The sequence below is a fragment of the Pagrus pagrus genome, assembly GCF_965226575.1.
Source record: "Pagrus pagrus genome assembly, chromosome: 5".
NCBI classification, from domain to species: domain Eukaryota; kingdom Metazoa; phylum Chordata; class Actinopteri; order Spariformes; family Sparidae; genus Pagrus; species Pagrus pagrus.
Genome location: NC_140189.1, coordinates 7,573,856 through 7,597,627, shown reverse-complemented (window position 1 = coordinate 7,597,627; position 23,772 = coordinate 7,573,856). Strand labels below are relative to the sequence as shown.

The 23,772-nt window shown below is 43.2% G+C and overlaps 1 protein-coding gene across 4 annotated transcripts in view; it reads right to left on the bottom strand.

Annotated features, from left to right (window-relative positions):
- The window catches only part of LOC311256980 (transcription factor COE3), a 155,874-nt gene that overhangs the window by 12,556 nt on the left and 119,546 nt on the right, over positions 1–23,772 (bottom strand). For all 4 annotated transcript variants that reach the window (XM_084352401.1, XM_084352400.1, XM_084352402.1 and 1 more), the window contains exons 12-14: positions 18,470–18,558; positions 4,480–4,545; positions 3,547–3,721 (exon numbers count right to left, since the gene is read on the bottom strand). In XM_084352401.1, coding sequence (XP_084208527.1) covers positions 3,547–3,721; positions 4,480–4,545; positions 18,470–18,558 — 330 coding nt within the window. The remainder of the gene's footprint in view (positions 1–3,546; positions 3,722–4,479; positions 4,546–18,469; positions 18,559–23,772) is intronic.

Genomic DNA, 23,772 nt, shown 5'->3' with positions numbered 1-23,772 from the left:
AAACACAGACAATCACAACAACCAGGACTAGAACGGGAACGATGTGCCGATAACGTTAGTTCCTGATCACAAGAATTTCCACCTGGTGGTTTTTTGCCTCCGTGCAGCAGTTGAGTTACTGTTAGCTGAGGTGTTAAATTACAGCCAGCACATGATGATGTCAGAGTGAAGTTAATCTTTGACCTTTATCGTATAAAATCACCTCATCATTTTACTGTTGAGCAACAGTGAAAGATGTTTTCTGTGAGGTCTCAGTGACCTTTGACCAAAACATTCTACTCAGTTCATCTTTGTGCCAAATCTGAGAAATTCTCTGAAGCCGTTCTTGATCTATCACGTTCACAAGAATGACCAGAAGGACGGACAACAGATATGGATTAACAAAGTTCTCCAAAGATGAGATGAGTTCAGAGAGTCCAACACTCTGTTAGAGTTGTCGTGTCAGATATTAAGTTTTTTATGTGTACTTTGCTGCCTAATATACTGTGTTTTTAAATAAGAAAGCCTCAGTTATTAGAGTAGACCGTCTAAGAAGTGTCTGTTAAATACCAGCTCACATAAAGAGGTCACTACAGTTAGTTTGATTTTAAGGACATTTCTAATTGACATCCTGTAAGTTCAGATGGATTCTGATGGGCTGTCAGTTTCTAAAGTGATCACAATGATATCGTTTGTCATTTTTGATGATAGAACGATTTTAAATCAGTTTCTTTATAGATATTGTTGTATAGTTTATGGTGTAGACGGATGTTAAAGGTGTTCCACTCAGCTGTGAGCGGCCGAACCTCCACAAACAGATTAAATTTGAATTAAAATGTATTTATTTCTAATGATCACACTGCTTTCTACAAATACAGACCGGTTCTAAATATTATTAAAATGTTTATAATTTCTCTACATTAAGAGACACTGAAGTCTTTGTTTCCTTAAAGGGCAAACCCACCAGTTGTCTACAACGAAGTGTGTTTACAGGTCTCAGTCAGTGGCTCAGGTGCATTGTGGGAAATGTAGGCAGCAGGTTTTAAAAAGAAAGAAGAATGTGTGGAATAAAAAAGTTCATTAGTAAAAAAAATTTAACTGAGTTCAACAGTCTTATAGAAATCAATTACCCACAATGCACCACAGCCACTGAGTGACATCACTGGAGGCAGTTTATCATAATGCCGCTTTAGAGTAAAGTTTCACAGTCGTCCTCCCCGACACCTGTAAACACACTTTAATGAGATAAATAAGTGGGGTTACCCTTTAATACTGTCTTATTTCTGTTCACTGTGACGAGAGGACATATTTGTGGTGTTTTTCTTCTTCCACATGAAGCTCTGAGGATAAAACATGAATGATGTGGACTTCAGAAATCATAATTATTAGCTGCAGAAGTTGTTGCTGTGACGCACTGAGTCATAATTACAAGACGCTCCAGACTAAACTTAAAATAAATCCAGTTATTTTTCTGATTCTCTTATTCTGGATCGTCCATCAAAGAACAGTTGTAGGAGGTCAGTTATAAAATAATTGCTGTTTGTTAGCAGAACGTTTGACCGCAGGTTACATGACGTCAGTGTGTTCATCCCTCGTGTGAATCTGTTCGACTTCAGTTCACTGAGAAGTTTGTTTTTTATTCAAGAATAAGGTCTTTTTAATCCCTGACACAGATACGTGGTACTTAGTAACATTTTCTGGAGCTTTGGACCAAATCCCACTGCCTTCTCCAGCATCAGGGACTCACACTGCTTCACATGATCACACCTGAGTAAGAAGAAGGCTGTAAAATCCAGAGAAGCTCCAGAAAAAAAAACAGATAAGTAACCCTTGAGTTCAGATTAGTAACTCAGATTTAACTGTTTCTGTTCCTGTTTGCTTTACATTTGGACGTTAACAGTCGATCGAGGGACGTCTCTCCACCACCTCCACCTGTGAAGCAGCAGAACGAAGACGAACCCCAGAAGAAGACAAAGTCTGAGGCAGAACAACCCTCCCCTCTTCAGGAGGACGACGTGATGACACTGAGCAGGCCGAGCTGCTCTGAATTAGCGCCGTAAATTACTCTCCTCGTCCGTCTGATAAGGCCTGGGCTCGTGAGCCGCTGTTTTTATTAATGTTTTAATCACGGCAGATAATTGCGAGGGGCACAAAGAGCCGTTTCATACTTCATCACAGCGGGGAGGACGGCGGTCAGACCCTCGGTGTAATGTTTCCGACCGGAGAGCTCCACGCACATAAACTACCGAGTTATGAATTTTCAGCGCGGCTGCAGCCTCGTTTCCCATGACCTCATAGATTCCTGTAAGGTGTTCGCTGCCGGGCCGATGGGAAAAGCAGATGATGGTGTGGTGGAGGGGTGGGGGTGGAGGTGGAGGGGGGTGTTCGGGGAGTAAAAGCAGCTCTATCTGCTTCCTGTCGACGCGTGTTCACAAGCTGTTCGCTGCACGTTTTACTGAGCGACTGCTGAAAGGAAACACGGAGCTTTTCTCTTACGTCTGCTCCAATTCTTTATTTCTCTTCCTGTCAACATGTTGAGACTCAAACAGAAGTGAAAGCGTCTCCTGACGAGTATTAAAGTCTGATGTATCTTCTTCATCATCACCACGAACACAAACTGTCCTGCTGCCACTAATACTCACAAGAGCACCATGTGTGGATTAATACGCCGCTGAAAATAGTCCCCAACGAATGCACTATTTGTTCCTGTTTGTTTAATACATAGTGAACGAAGAGGAAGTCAGGCAGCACCGAGAGACGGACAAACTTGTGGGTTTGAGTCTGAACATGAGATTTGATAATAAAAGAAAATCTAGAGTCAAGTCGGACTTTTAAGATTTAATAAAAAGCTTCAGGACGGAGACAACTGGAAACATCCTCAGAGCAACAAACTGTCAGAGGAAGAAGAGTGATCTGAGTCGAACAGATGAAACCAGAAACTCAGCGAGGCCTCAGAACCAGAACCAACGTCTGATCAGAGGAGACAGAAACACCACGAGGAGAAAGAGTCGGGAAGATAAAATAACCCTGATGCAGAAAACAATAATGCTATCGTAAGGAGGTGTGTTTGTGTGTGTGTGTGTGTGTGTGTGTGTGTGTGTTCTGAACTTTATGACAAACATTTAATTTAATTTCGTGGCGCTGACATCAACATTTTTCAAACAGCAGAGACAGTTTGTTGGTTTGTTGTTTTCTCCTCTGAGATGTCGTTACACAGCATGAAGACCAGAACCAGAACCAGGAGGGACCAGGACCAGGCCTAGGACAAACAGGACTCAGTCTGACCCACAGTGCACTGATCCCTTTACTTCTTGTGTACTTTAACTGCACCTGACTGGACTTCACAGAACTCTGCAGGACTCCAGTGAACTGACTGATCTCTACTGGTCTGTTAAAAAAGACTTTTACTGAACTCTATTCAGGGTCCATTCATAGGCTGTTGAAGTCACCCGCCCTACTCTGCCTGTGATTGGCTAGTTCTCGTCGCTCTCACTGGTCAGGTTTCAGCCTGAGGACTGTGATTGGTTAGAGTCAAGCTGAGGATTGTGGGTAGTGTGGAGCTCTCACCCTGGTCGGCCTGCGAGGCCTCGGAGATGTTGACGGCGAGCTGACTGCTGAACGAGTTCACTCCCATCATCCCCGAGTGAGCAGCTGAGCCGGTGAGAGACGGCAGCTGGTTGTGACTGCGAGGGACGCTGTAGAGCGCCTCGGTGAGGTCGGCCGCTCGCTTCAGGATGATCTCCTGCACATAGGAGAGGAGAGGAGAGGAGAGGAGAGAGGGGAGACGGTCCAGTTAGTCAAAACTGGTTCAACACCTTCAGATAACTCCGTCTGTAACTTTTACATTTGAGTCGACTGCTTTCATTGTTTGATGAACTCTGTAAAGAGAGATGTTATTTCTTTTGACAGGCAGAGAGAAATATTATAGTATTTTGAAAATTGTTTTCGTCTCAGTCAGACTGAGGTTGTTATTCTAAGTGACAACATGACAGAAATGATTTCTACAGAGAGCTGTTCAATACCAAGATCCTTTTTGTCTCGTTCAGAGAAGTCTCACTCTGAAATCTTGTTGTCGCCTCTTTCTGCAACTCTCACTCATGTTTTCACCTCTCACAAGATTTCAGAGTGACACTTCTTGATGGAGACACACAGGATCTAATAATTAAAACTGTTTCTGTAACGTTGTCAGACACTCTCAGCTGCCCCAAAGGATTACGTAGCAAACGTTACAGCTGATTGGTCTACCGGACCGATTCACAACTTTTGGTGATTATGAATCTTTTAACAAAATAAATTTAAAAAGCTTCAAACTTTTGTCAAGACAAGAAGATCAATATTAGAAGATTCTGTCAAAGAGTTCTTTGTATAATTTGTCTCCAGATCAGTGAGAAGTTTCCAGTTAGTAAACAGACTAATATTAATCTCAGATGAGTGACAGCTCTCCTCCCTCAGACTCTTCAGAGGAGGTCAGAGGTCAGAGGAGTGAAGCTGCTGACTCACCTGGTTGTTGTGAGGCATCCCGTACAGAGCCTCGACCAGGTCGGCTGCTCGCTTCAACAGAACCTCCTGAAACAGAGACAGAGAGTGAGTTCATGTTTCCTCTTTATTCTGTCGTACATGTTTAAATATCATCTAAACTCTATATAACTTTTAATTTGTGATAAAGACACATCAGAATTTCTCAGAGCCCGAACTGACAAACAGTTTTGTCCCAAAACAACAAAAAATTATAAAAAAAACCCACAACAAAATCACATGTGAGGAGCAGGAACCAGCGAGGATGTGAGATGTTCAGTTAAAAATACTTTAAACATTAATCCATCATAATAGTTTCAGCTCCAGCCTTTTCAGAGAGACTAAATTCTATCCAATCAGAGCGCCTGAAACCAACAGAACTGTAAATATGGAGCACATGAAACCTCCGGAGCAGCAGCTGAACCTCACAGGTAACAACACACCTGTGCAGAGGGGAACCAGCCAATCAGAGCAGCCTGAGTCTCATTCATACTAACGTCACACTCTGGTTGGTGACACCAATTTCATCTGGACTCAAACTTCACTGTAACACCGACAAACTGAGAGCAGATTCAAAATGGCCGCTGATGGAGATCAGACAGAGATGGAGGGATGAGTGTTTGTGTCCGCGGGGAAGGAAGAGAGAGGAAGAGTCAGCAGGAAGCCATTAACACACACACACACACACATACACTCCCCCCCCCTCTCTCTCTCTCGCCCGGGGCTGTTTTCCCATCAGCCCACAGGAGAGGAAGTGTCCAATCTGAGTGCCTGCAGCGCAGCGGGTTGCCGCGACGATGGCTGTTAATAACAATAACAGGATTAATAAATAGATAAACACACACACACTAAGAGGGATGATGTAGGGGTCAGAGGAGGAAGAAGAGAGAAGATGTTAGAGGAAAAGAAACAGAAAACAGGAGAGGGGAAAATGAGGAAAGGAAATAAGGATCGGAACAAGGGAAGGAAGTGAGATAAGGAAGGAAACGGATGGTGGGCAAAATGGAAAAAAGGAAGGAAAGAAACAGAAAGGAAGGATAGTGAAAAAGGAAATAAGGTGGAAAGAAGAGGAAGGATGAAGGAGATGAATGGGAAGGGGGGAAACGAGGAAAGAAAATAAGAAAGGGAATAAAAGGAAGGAAAAATGTGAAGGAATGACGTAAGGACATTAAATGAAGCGGAAATAAGAAAAGGGGAAGAAAAGGAAGGAGATGAATGAGAAGGAAGGAAAGAAGGAAAAATAAACATGGAGGAAAGAAATGGAGGGGAAAAAAATCAGATGTGGAAATGAGGAAAGGAAAGATAAGAAAGCAGGTGAAGTGAGAACCAGGAAATAAAAGGAAGATTAAGTAAAGGAGGTGGAAAAAAGGAAATAGATGAATGAGAAGGAAGGAAACAAGGAAAATTGAGAAAAGGAAATAAGAGAACAAAAGAAACAGACGTGAAGGAAGAAAAATGAGAAGGTAAACAAAGTCCCAGGAGTGTGAAGGAAGGTGTGTTTTCACACCACAGCTTCAGGTGAAAACACATCACACACACACACTGATGATCAGCTGATGGAGGAGACAACAGGGAGGAGGAGGAGGAGGAGGAGGAGGTGTGAGTCCCTGAGGAGCAGCAGTGGGGAGGTGGAGGCCTCTGCTGGAGCTCCCTGAGGTATTACAGCACAGAGGAGGGCGAGAGACACTCAGAGACACAGAGCGAGAGGTTTAACTCTTCTGTTCCTGATCGTCTTTAATGTACACAAATAATCAATACACTGCTGATGAAGACCATGAGGTGTGGCTGAGAGCTCCGGTTATTTTATCACACGAGGTGGAAATAAGAGATTACCATCTCCATATAAATCATGTAAATAATTCATATATTATTCATATTATACTGTACATGTATTCAATGTGTGTAATAATGTGCAGAGGTCAGCACAGTGAGAGCTGCAGCTAACCGTTATTTTCCTCATTGATTAATTAGTTTGGTTGATCAGTGTTTCAGTTTACTGTCACAGAGGGAAGAAACAGGAGATATCCACCTTTAACAAGCCGACAGCAGAGAATGACACTGTTTTTATTAATACTGACTCAAAACCGTGATGATTAAGAAAAGAGTTGCCGATTAATTTAATATTTGAGTAATCGTTGCAGCTTGGCGTTGTTAAATGAAGTGCTCCCCCTCGACTCCACAACAAAACAAAGATGTCAAACCCTTGATAGTTGAACTTGATAACGCAGCAGTGTCTCCTGTACTGGACTAACCTTCAGTAAACTTTCTCCACCTCTGATTATGAACGTGTAACTGACCCAGAAGTATTTTTCCTGCTGCAGTCTTTGAACTGAACATTAGAGATTCAGCAGAACCGTTTCCTTTCCTCTGGGCTGTCAGGCTGAATCACCTGCTGCTCCGTCACGTCACACCTGCTCCAGTTTTACAGCTCAAATCTGTGGATTTTATGTGTGTGGAGTTTGGCTGAAGACAGACTGAAGCTGCAGTGATGGGAGAGATTACGGGGGATTTCTACTCTGAGTTCTACTCCGGTTTGATTTTAAATTTCAGCTCCAGCAGCAGCAGCGTCCAAACAAACGTCTCCTGTGACTCAGAGCAGAAACAGTCGCTGCTAACCGCATTGTTTTCCTCCCAGCCAATCACAGCGCTTTCCTCGCTGCTGGCAACCGATCGGCCTTCCACACACACACACACACACACACACACACACACACACAGCTCTCATTTCCCACGACAGACGATGACCTCGAAGGAGACGATCCAACACGCTGAGATGGAAACAGAACAACATCCAGAGTTTGTTCACGTCCACTGAAACTGAAGCTCCGATAATAAAAGTCTTTATTTAAATAAACACTGAACAACAAACCTTTACTGATACTGCTTATCCGTATTAGACAAATGATTTAGTCCACAATCAGGACCTGAACACACCGTGATGTGTTCACTGTCATCACAGTCAACATCAAATCTATCAGATAAAATGTACCATGAGGACTGTTTATACACTGTTTTTATAATCTATGTAGTAAAAAAAAAAAGTCATACTCGAGTAAAAGTCTTAAAGTATCTGATGATAAATGTAGTTAAAAGTATCAGTAAGGTAACTAATCCATATGTACATGTATGTATTTCCTGTATACTTTTCTTAACATAATCACTGTTTTTATCTGATTGATGATAAAATCAATTATTAAAAAGTATGCAGCATGTAATCTGTAAAGTTGTAGTTGTAGTGGAGTGGAAGTATAAAGTCGCAGATCATGGAAATACTCTAAGTACAAGTACCTCAAAATTGTACTTAAGTACTCAAGTAAATGTACTTAGGTACATTCCATCGAAGTTGAAGTGCAACAGAGAGATGATTGAAGGTTTTCTTGATCAGCTCTAATTCTTTACATTTATCCCTGAAACTCTGACATATTAATTAATATTTACATAACCTCATCAGAATCTTTTAGAAGAGAAACTAACATCAGATTAAAACAGATTATTCATCGTGTGTAAGAAATAAAAACTCATCAGAACTTCAACATGTATAAAACCTGACTGACAGCTTACAGGCTCACAGCCTGTGAATCTCTTCTTCTGTCCTCACGTCAGTGTTTCCATGAGTTTAGTGTAATCTTGTGGATGAAGTCTGGTTCCTGACTCTGGACGTCTGCTCACAGTGCACTTCATGCTCATTGTGGATTTGGTGGATTTTGGGTTTTGGACCTCGGTGCTGGCAGAACCGCCAGAGTCCAGACATTTGGATTCAGACAGTTTAATTTTATATCTCGCTAGGTGGCGAGAAAGCTAACTTTTACAGTTAGCAGGGTTTAGCTGCATCAAACTTGTTTGGAGGCCATGTTTGTGGTTTCCTGAAGGGCTCTGAACTACAAGAAACAGACGCCATCTTCATCTCTGAGCACACAGACTGGTAGCAGAGGGAAACTGTTAGCCTAGCTTAGCACAAAGACTAGAAGCAGAGGAGAACTGTTAGCCTAGCTTAGCACAAAGACTGGAAGCAGAGGGGAACTGTTAGCCTATCTTAGCACAAAGACTGGGAGCAGAGGGAACCGTTAGCCTAGCTTCATCAGAGGAGGGAAATCTGCCTGGGTGACATCATCTGGACTTGGTGTGTATGAGTGTGTGTGTGTGTGTGTGTGTGTGTGTGCTGAGTGAATGAATGGCCTCCTGTCAATCAAACCTCCCGGCAGCATCTCTCTCTATTGTAGGACAATCTGTCAGCCTGCTACTGCCAACACTGAGTGTGTGTGTGTGTGTGTGTGTTACTGTGTGTACAGATGATACACACTGTATGTTTATATGTGTGTTACTGTTTGTATGTTTACATCATTATGTTTCTTTCCTCTATTTCCTGTTTTTCTGTCCATTCTTTTTCCTTCCTTTGCTTCATTTCCTCTTTTCCTTTTGTTCTTCCTTACTTCCTTTCCTCATTTCCATATCTCTTGTTTCTATTGTGTGTTTCCTCTCTTCCTTTATTTACTTTATTTTTTTCTTTAATTACTTTTCTTTCTTTCTGTCATTTATTGAAGTTCACCCCTTTTTTTCTTTTTAAATAAAAATTCAGCCTCACACAGGTGAAAGGACGAGCCTCTGCCAGTGTGTGCGTGTGTTAGGTTGTGTATTTCTGCATGTGTGTGTGTATTTCCGTGTGTGTCTGTGTGTGTGTTCCTCCTCTGGCTTCATTAATCTCCATTAGAAAACAGAAGTTAGTTAATGTCTCCTTCGCTCGGCTGCAGCAGCGAGACGCCACGAGGCAGCAGCTGCCCATCACACACACACACACACACACACACACAGAAATACACAACCTAACACACACACAAACAGTGTTACTTAAATGCAGAAACACACACCTGAAAAATACAGTTCACGGACACTGAAGTCTCACATACAAAAGATTTTAGCTCTTTGTGTGTGTGTGTTGTGTACACTGTCTATTGTGTCTCAATGTGTGTCTGTGTGTGTGTGTGTGTGTGTGTGTGTATGTCCTCCTTCTATTTTCATTAGGTCCTGACAGACACAACAGCCTTCTCAAGTTAATGACGCCTCCGAGGCCTCGCTGCTGGAGAGCTGCTGCTGCTGCTCAGTGTGTGTGTGTGTGTGTGTGTGTGTGTGTGTGTGTGTGTGTGTGTGTGTGTGTGTGTGTGTGTTTACGTGCTCTTGTTCACTTGTTCTTGGCCGCCCCTCTCTGATCTGTGAATCAGCTGCTCTGTTCTGATTAAATTACACACAATCTCCACAAACAACAACCGACAAATCCACCAAAGAGACGCAGCTGCGTCGTCCAGTAACTGAAGTTAGAAATTAATCAATAACTGTTCAATGATCAAATATGAATAATGATCATCAAACACAGCAGGTGACGCTGCAGGATTCAGGGTTCACCGCCCTGCTCGAGGGCACCTGGGCATCGATAATGAGGGGTTAAATATCAGAGCAGATCAGCGCCGTCAGAACTTGGAGGACGTGTTGGTCTGCAGGTGGTTCTGTCTCATGATGCAACGCTCTGATTGGCTGCAGGTCCGAGGTGACAACAACAGACACTCTCTGGTTTCAGCTTCATCTTAAAGGAGCAGTTCACCCAACAATGAATAGTCACTCATGATCTCCTCGACAGTCAGGTGAAGTTTCACAGCTGACAGACTAACGTGCAGAACTTGGCTGAGAAACATCATGTTTTTAAGTTTTCTTCAGTACCAAAGTAATCCAGTGATAGTTGTGTGTGCATCCACAGGTACACTGCAAACAGGAAGTGCTGACAGTTAATTCAGCAAAGTTTTTAATGTAGTTTTTTAGTTTTTTCCATTTTAAAACAAGTCTCCAGCTACTTCAGTTGTTAAGCAGAACGCTGCAACTCTGTTTTACTGTGAAGCTCCAGAAATGTTTTGTGGACTACGAGGCTTCACCTGACTTTATATCTGTTCATTTTGGTTGAACTGTTCCTTTACAACACAAGTGAAGCAGGTTAGTGTGAGCTGTCAGTGTTTCTCTCCTGCTCTGTTGGTTTTTGTGTTTTTATGCCTCAGATCAGTTTCAGTTTCAGGCCTCGGCTGCTCGATGTGTTGTTATCTGTCAGAGCGGCTAATTGCCTCCACGCTGCTACGCTATACATCCCCATTCACACCATTACACACACATCAGCTGCTCAGCCACACCCTACACACGCACACTCCTACACACACACTCTCTCTCACACACACACACACTCACAGAGACAGCGCCATTGGATTCCTGTCAGCGCGAGTGCCGGCAATCAGAGCGCTGGGCGCTTTAACGGCGCTGAAAGGCCTGCCCCGATCGATACGGTAATGCACTGGCTCCCGGTTATCATCATCATCTCTTATCACTGACCCACACCTCCGAGAGGGGGGAGGAGGAGGGAGGTGGGGGAATATGGGAGAAGAAGATGGAGGAGAGAGGGATGGGAGATGAGGAGGAGAGGAGGTCTCTGGGTGTTTCCCTTCAGCTGTGAGGAGATGGATGCATCCAGGGGGAGGGAGGGAGGGAGGGAGGAGGAGGAGGGGTCAGAGTGGATAACTGGACAGCTCAGAGATGGAGGCAGCTGATTGGACGATGATGGGCTGGTGTTGAGTACATCTGGTCCATCAGCTGAGATGTAAAGAAGGTTCAGTGCTCAGAGAACATCGGGGGGATTTTCTCCTTTATGTGTGAAGTAAAAAGGTGGACTGGTCCTTTAATTTAACAGAAAGCAAACAGACTTGAGACAGTTCGTCTAATCTGATGATCTGACTGATTGGTCTTGTTGGAAAGTTGAACTGTGGTCACAAAGCAGATACAAATCACATCCAGAGAAGAAGAATGTGACGACTTCCTGTGAGAACGTTCACAGGAAATTAAAACACATTCCTGAGAGTGAGAATTCATTTAATCTGGTCTCAATCCAACAACTCTGACAGATTTCTGTCTGCTGCTGTGTCAGATTAACCATCGTTTAATACAACAGCTCAATGTTGTCAAAGCAAAATAAATCCATCACGTCTGAGCTCCAGCTGGCTCGTTTTCACACTTCTGCTGGAGTCACAACATTAAAATTAACTCAGATTCATAAATCAGATTACACACTCCAACAACCAGCAGCACGTTGGTCCGTCCCTCAATACTGTCTGACTTCCTGTCTGTGTGCTCCAAGATCATTGGTTCCTACTGAAAACACCTCACACATTTATAGTTTCATATCCAGCTCTCACATAAAGACATTAAAATAATCCTTCTCTGAACGGTCTGAGTCAAACATGTGAGAAAGGGTTTTCAGGAACGTCCTCGACATGAAGGAGCTGTGACCCAGTGGAGCTGTGCGGCTCAGATGAAGACGATACATCAGGCTGTGATCCGAACAAGGCGCTCGTTAGGAGACGCCTTCACTGTTGGTCAGCGTTGAACCAATCAAATGGCGGCTCTGCGGCCTCAGGAGGGATCACAGGTAATAAAACATGTGACTCTGGAGGCTCGTTGAGGTCACATGACTCCTGCAGGGAGGCGGGCGGGCTGTACCGGGCCGTACCGGGCCAGAGCTGTGTTTGGTAACACTTTATAATATCTATCATATCAAATAAAATAAACATGGAACTTGAGTTAATAGTTATTTCACATTAAACTATTAATGAACAGTTGATGTTCATAATGCAACTATAAATGTACCATTTATTAATGATGGTTATCATGGTGGTTATTATGTTAATAAGTTTAATACATTTAAGTCTTATTTGTTACTTTTCTTCTTCTGTTGGAATTTGAGTCTAATGTGCCACTCATGTTATTGTTCCTGTCACAATGCAGAGAAAGATTTATACACAGATTTATACTCTGGACGGGTGGATGGGGGTCATGACCTCACGACCCTGGCTGTAGCATTAGCATGCTAATCTAAGAGGAGGATTGTTTTTTAAAAAACAGCAAAAGATACAATAAGATGAGAAAAAGGCGAAGCCACCAGCACAACACACACACACACACAGAGACACACAGACACGAAGCTACAGGGAGTTTACAGGATCATCCTCAGTGGGTCTAATCAAATCAGAACTGAGGAGGAGGAGGAGGAAGAAGAGCAGGAGGAAGAGGAGGAGGAGGAATCCACCTCCTCCTGGACTCACTGCTGATCATGAAATGTTTTTTTTTTTTGTTTTTTTTTTACAGTTCAACATCACCTCCTCCTCCTCCTCCTCCTCCTCCTCCTCCTCCTGCTCCTCCTCCTCCTGCTCCTCCTCCTCCTCCTCCTCCTGCTCCTCCTCCTCCTCCTCCTCCTCTTGTTCCGTCTCTCTGGTGGCGTCACAGTAAATTTCTGATGTTGTTGTGAACGACACACTGAACCAGTTTAACTCCACGTTTTGTTTGAGACAGAAATCTAACCAGAATAATCTGCAGAAAACATCCACCATCAACCTTCAACAGCTGGTTAAACAACACAGAGTCATAATCTTCATCACAACACAGCAGCTTGATCAACAGAGACACTAAATATCTCACTGAATATTCTCCACCAGAATTACAAACTGACTTTGAACCAACATTCAGACCAAAACGTAGAGAAAAGAGACAAAAACTACAGGAAGTTCAAACATGTAACTGCATCCTCTCCCTCTTCACCTCCTCCTCTCCTTCCTCCTTTCTTTGTGTAATATACGGAGATAAAAAACTGAAAATTTGAAACTACTAAATGAATGAACTAAATGTGAAATTATGGTGTGTGTGTTTTATAAATACTCAAAAAAATGCACAGAGTTTGGTTGGTATTTGATTGAAACTTTTGTTTTTGGTTTTTTTTTAAGAGAAGCAGAAACCTTTATTGAGTCTGTACGATACGATCACACACATATTAAAGATGTTTTTATGATATTTTTTTAACCTTAAACTTTAATATTTTCTAACCCTAATATCTTAAAATGTGACTTCAATAACAATCAATCAATTAGAATAAAAGTTATTTAATCTCCTCGTTGTTAGAGTTAGAAACCCAACAGTGGAACGACGGCTTTGAATCAATATTCAGACCAAAATGTAGGGAAATGAGACAAAAAACAAAAAAAGAGTTAAAATCTACAGAGTTTGGTTGGTGATATTTATTCCAACATATCAGTTCGTATTTAATTGAAACCTAAAATGTTATTTACTCAACAGAATCCAGACAATTTCATGACCAGAGGCCATTTTTATTTTAGACTAAATATCCTAAAATCTGACTTTTTAATATAAATAAGAATAAAAGGAGTTCAGTCTCAACCAGAATTACACACTCAACGATGGAAAAAAGACTTTTAGACCAACATGTAGAGAGAATGTAACTGTGTAACTGCGTCCTGTCTTTGCCTTCCTCTTCTCTATATGAAGATAAAATACAAGCTATAAATATGAACCGTTTTCTTTAAATTCTCAGAATATTGTACAGAGTTTGGTTGGTGGTTGTAGTCGTGGGTTGTGCTGTTTAATGGGAGTGAAACAGTGAATCAGTGGGGTTGTAAAAGCAGAAATATTAAATAAATATGACTTGTTTAATGGATAAAATGACCAGTTAATAATTGATATTTTTGTTAAATCGGCTTCTTGAAAACAGAAACCTCCACCACCACGCGGAGGCTGCACCCTCGTGACCTTGCCCTTCTTCCGTCCATCTCTTGACATATTCCTCTTTCCTCCCCTCCTCCCGCTCCATTTTTTCTATTTTCTTCCATTGGTTTCTAGGGGCTTAATTACGGGGGGCCGGCTCCGTGGTTGAGGAGGTGCTGGGCGAACAGGGATCAGTGTGACCCTGGAGGAGAAGCCATCAGACAGCGGCCTTAACAATGATAAATCACCCCGAGCAGAGCTACAGATACAGCCGCCGCCCCGCTGATCTCTATAAAATATGGATGGAGCTGCGCGCTGTGCAGCCGGAGCCGAGCCGGAGCAGAGCCGCACCGCGCCGGATCTCCAGATTAGCGACTATCAGGCGGAGAGCTATTCTAATGATGTGGGACATGGTGTGGGGTTAATTCCATTCAGAGGAAATGGATTGAAATTCAGCTCATGAATTGAATATTGCTCATTATTCTCAATGAGAGCAGGAAATCTCCTCATTCATGAAGTGGGCTGGAATTAATAATCCCCGAACGGACCGACGCGCTCCCCCCGAGTCCGGATGGGGGTCAATGATCAGAGCTAAAGGTGCACACGCAACACGCCAAACACGTTTAATCTCCTCCTCATGGTTCACAAATCACCAGCACAGAGAGAGAAGAGTCCGGTTCTTATTTCTGCAGATTCTGTTTGTCTCAGCTTTGTGTTTAAATGTTGGTTTGTTTTTCACTGCAGGACCAAAAACATCTGAATGTTTCACAGTTCAGACAGAATCAGATTAACCTTTTTTATACCTTTTCAAATCTGAATATCAGTAACTCTAAAGCTTTAAGAGGTGAAGTGAAGCTCTGAATGTGTTTAATGACCCACAAATTAAAGGAATATTTCAACATATATTCAAGGCAGCACAGTTTAATGTCTGTCTGTCTGTCTGTCCACAGTTCAGACAGACAGACAGCTAACGGGCCGTTCGACAGGCTGCGAGGCCAACTGGTCACTGATGACCTCTGGGGTTTCTCCTGGATCAGGTTCAGCCCTCTAATTTCATTTACAGTCTGTCTCTGCTGCAAGCGGACACCTCGGCCTCCGTCCGTCCAGCAGCAGAGACACAGAGGACGAGCTGCTGCTGCTGCTGCTAACTGTCTCACAGCTCTGAGTCTGTCTGATTACAGGTGAGGAGACGGACACGTGACTAGCTCGTTAGCTGACCACATACAACATGTCAATCGGACAGACTTTATCTGTTTTGATGGAGCTAGGCTAACAGTTTCCCCCTGCCCCCAGACTTTGTTCTAAGCTAGGCTAAACTAATTTCAGACAAAGCTGCAACTCTTGACTTGTTGGTCCAATTAGCTTCCATGTCTGGACCCTTAGCTGACAGACTGGTGACGAACTGTTAGCTAACAAGATCCAACATGTAAACCAGAGAGACTTGGAGCTGGATTTGATGGAGCTAGGCTAACAGTTTCCCCCTGGTTCCATTCTTTGTGCTAAGCTAGGCTAAACTTGCTTGAAATAAAGCTATAAGTCTTCTTTACACTTTTGGGAGTTAGCTTCTATGTCGCACAACATTTATCTCTTTTGATGAAGCTAAGCTAACAGTTTCCCCGTGCTCCCAGTATTTGTGCTAAGCTAGGTTAAACGCATTCGAGCGACTCCTGACCTCTGAATGCAGTTAGCTTTGAGTTAGCTTCTATGTCTGAACAAAACCCTGAAACATATGGCAGCTGATAGATCGGTGACTGTTAGCTAACATGATCCAACATGTAAACCAGAGAGACTGGGAGGTGGATTTGATGGAGCTATGCTAACATCCCCCTCTGCTTCCAGTCTTTGTGCTAAGCTAGGCTAACCAAGGCCTGGACCTTTCTCTTTGAGGTAATTCCGGAGCAGTTTCCATCTCTCAGATAAAATCAGCTGTGTTGTTTCTCTCCTGGTTTCCATATTCACCATTTTTCTTTAAAGCGAGCAGTCACACCCACTCTGCATCCTCACAGTACCCACAATCCTCCACCTGACGCCTGCAACGAATCAATCTGTTCTGTGTCGCGCCGCCTGTCCAAAAACAAAAGCCTGGCCGTCCAAACATCTCTCTCCATCCCTCCTCCTGTCCCCGCCCGGTGAAAACAAAAGAGAAGTGACAAGCCGAGTTAACCCGTCGCTGCTCGGTCACGTGACACCCGCCGCCGACAAGCGTCCCGTTGCCTCGCCGGCTGCGGGCCAACCGCGCTGTGATTTTCTCTCTTGTCCAAAACGTCTTGGAGGAAAGAACCTGTGGTCTTATTGAGTTTTCTTTTGAATAAATAAATATTTAAAAGGCAGAGAGGAGGGAGGTGGAGGCTGTAAATCAGGCCATCAAAGGGCCAGACAATGTATGCTCACTATTAGTATCAATTTACAAATAAACTGCTTTTTTGGTGACTGGATCTCCGATGTCAGATTTTGATAAATGGTTTCAATTTGGCAGCTGCTTTCGAGTGTCAGAGCCCATCTGACGCTCGCCGCCCGCCGCCGCCGCCCGCTGCCTCAAAGAATCTGCCTCAGTTAGCCTCGCAGCCGGCAGCCGCCAAAATAATCTCTTCATACTAACCAGGGCAGGTGTGTGTGTGTGTGTATGTGTGTGTGTGCATACAAATGTGTTTCTGTGGGTAAATATTGAAACCAGGATCCAGATTTCTCTCCTGGTGTTTTTATCTTAAAGCAGCTTCTTGTTTCTAAACTATAAATCACTCACACTTTTCTTCACTGTTGTGTGAAGCTGCTGCTGTTTCAACACAGTTTTAAATGTGATCTTTCCTCTCAGACAGCTGCTGACACACAAAACAACCTGCTTCACATTCAGATGTTAACCTGACAAATGCAACGTTTTCACTGTCGACTCATCGAACAGTCGATCAGAAGACAAACAATCACCAACCGTTCTAATAGTCGATAAATCTTTTCAGTCTTTTTCTCTTCAAGCTAAACATCAGACACAGTGAGGTTTGATGCTTTTCGTTGTCATCATGACAGCAGATGAAGCGTTTGTGTTTCAGACTGTTGGTTTGACAACAAATAAGAAATCTGAAGACTCTGTTTGGACATTTTATAAACTAAATGATACAAATTCTGGAAATAATCCATGAAATGAATTCATTAGTTCTCCTGAGGTGAACACAGTGTTCATGTAACTATTTTGTTTAACCATCAACAGAAAACCAGAATATATTCAGTTACTGTGACAAAAAACAACAGAATAATTCACATTCTGCTCGAAAAAACACTTCTGATGTTTTAAATAGTCTGATTAATTGTTAACTCTGATGGTTTAAACTCACTTTGAGCTTTCATTGTAACTTCCACTTCAACTTCATTCACAAAGTTTCAACATTTACATTTTCATCCTAAAGTCCAGTCGCAGTTCATCAGATCTGACCAGTCTGTGGCTCTAAAAGGCTGATAGAGAATTATTTCTATTGGTTAGTGTTTTTATAAATTCTGTTTTTATAAATTCTGTGTGTATGATGATGTATGTGAAGTCTGCGTCTTTTAAAAAGCTTTTCTGGTTCAACATGATGATTATCGGCTCTCAGTGGACTCATGTAGTGATGATGTCCCGTGTTATTTTGCAAAATGAAACTAAATCAAAGAACTATAAAATAAGATATGAAAGTTTGAGGAAACTTGAGGAGAAAATTATTTAATATGTTTATTATGTGTTTAAAATGAAACGTGATGACAGATGATCAGGATAATTTCACAGGATTCATGGATGATATCTGATATTTACATCATTAATGAGCTTTATTTGTTAAATGTTTATATTCTGTTGAAAATATTCTGTCTGAAAAAGAGCCACAACAACAGAAACTAAGAGTGACGGACCAATCAGCTGCCTCCTCCTCAGGTCATATTTAACATCGCGTCTGTCCTCGCTCAGACTCAGCCAGCGTCCAAACTTCCTCCTCGCCAGTCGAGGGGAAACAAAACGCAGCGGCGGCGGCAGTTTGCTCACATAAACAGCTGTTTCCTGTTTGGAAGATCTGGAACAATCGACCCGCTGGCAGCGAGGAGCCGCCAGCGCTGCCAAGAGCGTACCGAGCAGAACCAACAAATCCAATCAGGCAACTCGGCGCTGAGCTGCATGAAATGATACAGGGAACCTTGAACTGGTGCAGTGCAGGTGGTCTACGGCAGCCTCAGAGGGACAAACAGCCACTTCAGCTTTAATTCAGCCTTTAATGCGGCGCCGAGACCTGATTAAACCGGCCGATTAGCAGCAGCTGACTGACAGGTGCATTCTGGGACATACCTGCCAGAGAGGTTCGCTTCCTGCACTTGAATCTGACCTCTGACCTCTGACCTCTGACCTGAGCATGCAGCAGTGACTTAATGACTTGTCTCCACTGACCTTAGGTAACCTCTCGGGGTCTCCGGGGTGGCGAGGGATGACCTTCTGTAGCCTCTGGAAGCCGTAGTCGATGGTCGGCTCGTTCAAGGCTGCAGGCCGGACACAGAGAGACAGAGAGAGAGAGAGAGAGAGAGACGGGTCAGAACCAGAGACACACACACTGACGTCGCTGTTATAAACATCTGAGAGGGTTTGTAATAAACCGAGTTCATCAAGCAGAGAACAGACATCGTCTTCATCGTCACACCTTTAACATATTAAGGAAAATTAGTGTAACTGTCGACTTTGATTTATACAATTAATACATAGATACAAGACAGAGAACTGGAGCCGGACTGATCTACTGGTTGACATCATCTGTTGTTCCATATGTTCTGTTATGAAAACAGTTTTTTCAACATAATAATGCAGAAAAAGATTCTTGGAGTGATTTATAATTGTTAAAATCCTGGTGAGGTTTACAGTTACATGTCTGTCCTCCATTACATATATAACTACATCTCACATTGAGATAATTCAAATGAACTGATTTTAAAATAAACGACTCCTCGATGACATGAAGGAAGCTGATCCGCTGAATGACTTTTTCATTAAGCAGCTTTAAAGTTTAATAACATTTTATATATATTGTAAAAAAAAATACCCACGAGCTGAACTTAAAGAAGTAAAGATGTGATGTTATAATATTACTTTAATATTTTCTTCTGATCTGAACGCATGAAAGTCTTGAAAGTTGAGCCCAAAGACGCTAACAGTGTTAGCATCAGCAGAACTACCTGATGCTAACCCTGTTATCTCAGCAGCTCCAGTGAAGACTTCATCTTAATAAAGGTGTAAATATGGTCTCCTCAGATCAGGTTGTGATCTCTTCTCTCCTGCAGACTGTGATCACAGCAGACGAGCTGTATGGAGACATCTGATGTTTTAAATCAAGTCTCCAGCTACTTCAGTTGTTTAGCAGAATGCTGCAACTCTGTTTTACTGTGAAGCTCCAGAAATGTTTTGTGGACTACGAGACTCCACCTGACTTTATATCATCAGGAGGAGATGATGACTGAGTTTTACTGTTTGGCTGAACTTTGTCTTGAAGAATCTGAATGCATCTTTTCTCAAGGTGTTTCATTCTGCAAATGTTGGTGCTCCCTTTGAGGGATCTTTATAAGATACTACACCGCCTGTTCACACCTGATGGAGGTGAATCAGTTGATCCATAAAACCTGGAGTCAGTCAGAAAGTGTGCAGGAGTTTATAGACGTTTATTAAAATGTTAAAATGTTTTTTCGTGTTAAAGCGAGTGAACATTGATATTCAGACATGTCTGAGTGGTTGAGCCAGCAGCTTGTTTCAGGTCGACCTCTCTCTCACTGATCTTCAGCTTCAGTCTGTTGTTTCTTATTAACAGAGAGAGAGAGAGAGCAGTGTCAGCTGATCTCTCTCTCTCTTATCTTCCTGCTGTTTATTAAGTGTGAGACCTCACACTCCATCTGTCCTCCTCGCTCTGCCTTTTCACCGCTAATTCAATCCAACCTTCCCTCCCTTTTCCTTTTTCCCCTCCGTTCATTCTCCTCCACGAACAATCTGCCTTCCTCCTCCTCCTCCTCCTCCTCCTCCTCATCCTCCACCTCCTCTCTGTACGCAGAAACACCCGGAAATGAGTTGGGGGAGATACTTCTCCATAATCAAGCCCATTAATCATAAAAGGCTGTCAAATTTGACTTTGGGGACAATTTGTCAGCCGATCTTGCCCACTCCGCTTTTGTCACCGTTGGCTCTTGTATTCTGTAAGGATGATTGACACACCAAATGCCGGTGAGTAGAATAGCTAGTTTGTGCTAATATGCATAACCGCAGCTTTCATGAATAAGAATAAGGCAGCTATACGGCAGCGCAGAGGGGTCTCCTTCAAAGGGCCCCGCCGCCGTTTGTCGCCGGCGCTCCAAATAGATGTTATTACCATTATAACAATATTTGTTTTCTTTCCCCGGGAATGGGCGACCGCGAGCTGCTAAATCAAATTTGTCGAAGCCCGTTTCAAGCGGCGGCAGAGGAGAAAGAGGGCTTTCAGGCTGCGACTGGGGTGGGGATGATATCTGAAGGGTGACAGAGCAGTGAGGGACGTGGCCCTCGCCGCAGGGGCTGCCATGTTGGATTTCTTGTCGAGGAAGCAGAGAGCGGCGCGGCCTGAATCTATTACCTCCGCCCGCCGCGAATGAAAGAGGGATTCATTGTCGGATCCCAAAGAGACTTTTTGGGGGGATGCAGAGCAGCAGAGGATGAATGGAGATAATGCGTCAGGACGACACGAGCAGCAATCAGCCGAGAGTCCCAAACCGGATTCTCTCCCGACGCCGCGTACATACATCCCAACTTATAAAACAAGTGAGAGGCACTATGGGAAATACTGCAATTGAATAAAAAACCCATTTACACTCAGAGAGACGCAATGAGAGAGAGAGAGAGAGATGTGATGTTAACTCTTCATCTGCATCAGAGGAGGTTTCTGATCTGTGATCCACTGCTGAGGAATTCCTCACGAGGAGCGATGAGTCACCATCTGATCCAGGTTTTAATTTAAACTTTATTTTTTTAGCTCTGCCAGCGTTCAACGATCAGAAGTGGATCAGTACAGATCAGCAGATCGTTGGTTTTCTGTCCTGACAAACAGCTTGACTTCATCCTGCTGTTCAAATAATATTCACCAGATATAAAACAAACAGCAGCCGTCAGTGATTCAATGATAAACTACAAAAGAGAGAAATTCAGTTTGTTACAAAGTTCAGTTTCTCTAATCTGCCCAGAGTGAACCCTCTTCACAAACAAATCAATAAAGGATCTCTGAAAAAAACAACATCTCCTTTTTTTGTCTGTTTAGACGGGATGGAGAAAGAATAGTTCTGGAGAATCAACCGTCTGACATTAGATTTGAATAAATCCTCTCACCATCCATTATCCACTGAGATCTGAAACCATGACGAGGCTCAGAGGGTTCATATATGAAACAATCGTTAGTGTTTGTGTGACATCACGTTATTAATTTAATATTATCGTCATGTCGTTTGGGTTCCAGCCGTCTTCACATCTGTCTGTCCTGGAGGACGAGCTCCTCTCTGCAGAACAGACTGAAGCATAAATCATCTCAAACTCTGCTCGACTACGACCTGAAGGTTTAAAGTGTACTGCTCTGATTTAAAGGCTCACTCCACCAGTTCTGCTGCATGTGAGAACAAAGTGGTCTAAAGTGTCCAGAAGAAGCTCAGTGGCTCAGGTGCATTGTGGGTAATGTAGGCACCAGGCTTTGACTAGGAGGAAGAGTGTGTGGAATAAAAACAGTTCATTTGTACTTCTGCTGTTTAATGTTATGACTCACAAATATTATTTTAAAGGCCTGATGTAAAGACACTTACTAACATGTATTTAATGTGTACTACAGACGTCCTGCTGTTTTCTGCCAAGAAAAGTCTTTATGTCACAGACTTGCATTGCATACTTCATATTGTCGACCTTCACTGTTACCAGAGTAATATTTTAACACCATATCTTTATTTTCCTGGTCGGTGGAGTAAAGAAGGCCCATGGGACTCAGTTTGGACCTCCTGCCTCTGAGTTCTGTGGGCTGCGTCTCACTGAACTCTGACTTTAATTAACACAACAGAAACAGAATCTGGTTCAAACGTTGTGAATGAAAGCGCTGTGACACGAGGAGAGAGATGATCCCAGTTCATCATCGATGGAGAAACAAAGACGGAGGTTTTTAATGAACCTCTGGACCGTCAGCTCAGAGTCCTCCCCCCTCCTCCCCCCGTAGAAATTAAGCCCATTACTTCCTCTTATTAAAATCTCGCTGCACTTTGACCCCAGCGCCCCATTGGCTGCCTGCAGGGCCCCGCGCTCCTCCCAGCCAATCGATACCGGCTGCCTCCCTGCAAAGAGCCCGAGTAATTGGAGAGCGGCGGCTGGCAGCGCGAACCCTGACCCCCCCTCCACCTCCTCCACCCCCTCCACCCCCCACACGCATTACACCGCCCATATGAAGACAGATTGCCTGATTTAGTGTAAACATATGCTGCAATTCCAGGCATCAGTGCCACTTTCTCCATCGTAATTTGTATTGATTTTTCTCTCTTTCTCTTCTCTCTCGGCCGTCGTTCCTCCTGCCGTCTGATGTTTTTTATAAATCAGAAGAGGAGGAGAGGAAGATAATTCAGAGGAGGGGGATTCTTTAGATATTTAATCAACTATTTATCGCTCTCTCTGTTTGCTTTCTGCTCTCTCTGCTCACTGTGAAAGTGATCAAACGGTTGGTTGGCGTCCTGCTGATCGGAGCGCTCTGTTATTAGGCGACTAAGTGACTGAGGAGACGGAGAGACGGGAGCAGAAGAAAGGAGGAGGCGGGCTGCGTGTTAAACTAATTTCTTGACGGCAGATTTGTAGCATCGGAGGCGACGCGGCGAGCAGCAGGTCGAGCTGCGAGGAGGCGCTCAGCTACAGAAGCAGCAGCACGAACATCTGCACAGAGAAAAGGTCCTGACTGATTAATAATGTTTAAATTATCAGGTTTTAAGACCAGAGTTCACCGTCAAATAAAAAGCTTGTCTCATATATAAAATATATTCTATATACAGTAAAATTAAACAAGCTGAAGCTACAAGGGATAAAATGAGAAGAAGAAGAAGATAGTAAAAAGATCAAATAAAAACCAACAGACAGCAGAGAGACACAAGCACACACTGCAGAGGGATGTGGTAGTACAGAGGAGTACTGACAGAGGAATAGTACTGACAGTAGTACTGACAGTAGCAGTACTTCTAGTATTAGTACCAGTAGCAGAACCACAACCAGGATTCTATAAAGACAGCTGTGTTTACATGGATTATAATTGGTTTAAAAGTCCAAACAGAATAAAAATGATCCACAGAAATATATCAGAACCAAACAGAGAAGTTCTCTGTCAGAGCTTCAGTTTCATAAACGGATCAAATTCAAACCGTCCCATGTGGACGATAGAACCTGATTATTTTCCGGCTGTGTTCTTTCTGCTCACGCTCACTGCTCGACGTAGTGACGGACGTTTCTCTGCAGACCAAAGATGGCGGCTGTTGTTGCATGTAAACACCAGACCCTAGAATTCCATATAACCCAACAGAAGTACTATGAAGTACTGCAGTACTGATGGTAGTAGTATTAATATTCAGAAAAGTACTGTCAGACGGTGTTTTCATGTTGTGTTTTGCGTTTGTCTTCAGACTGTTCTTTAAAAATAAAAGCATTTCAAACATGTAAAAGCTCCGACCGCTTTCTTTCCC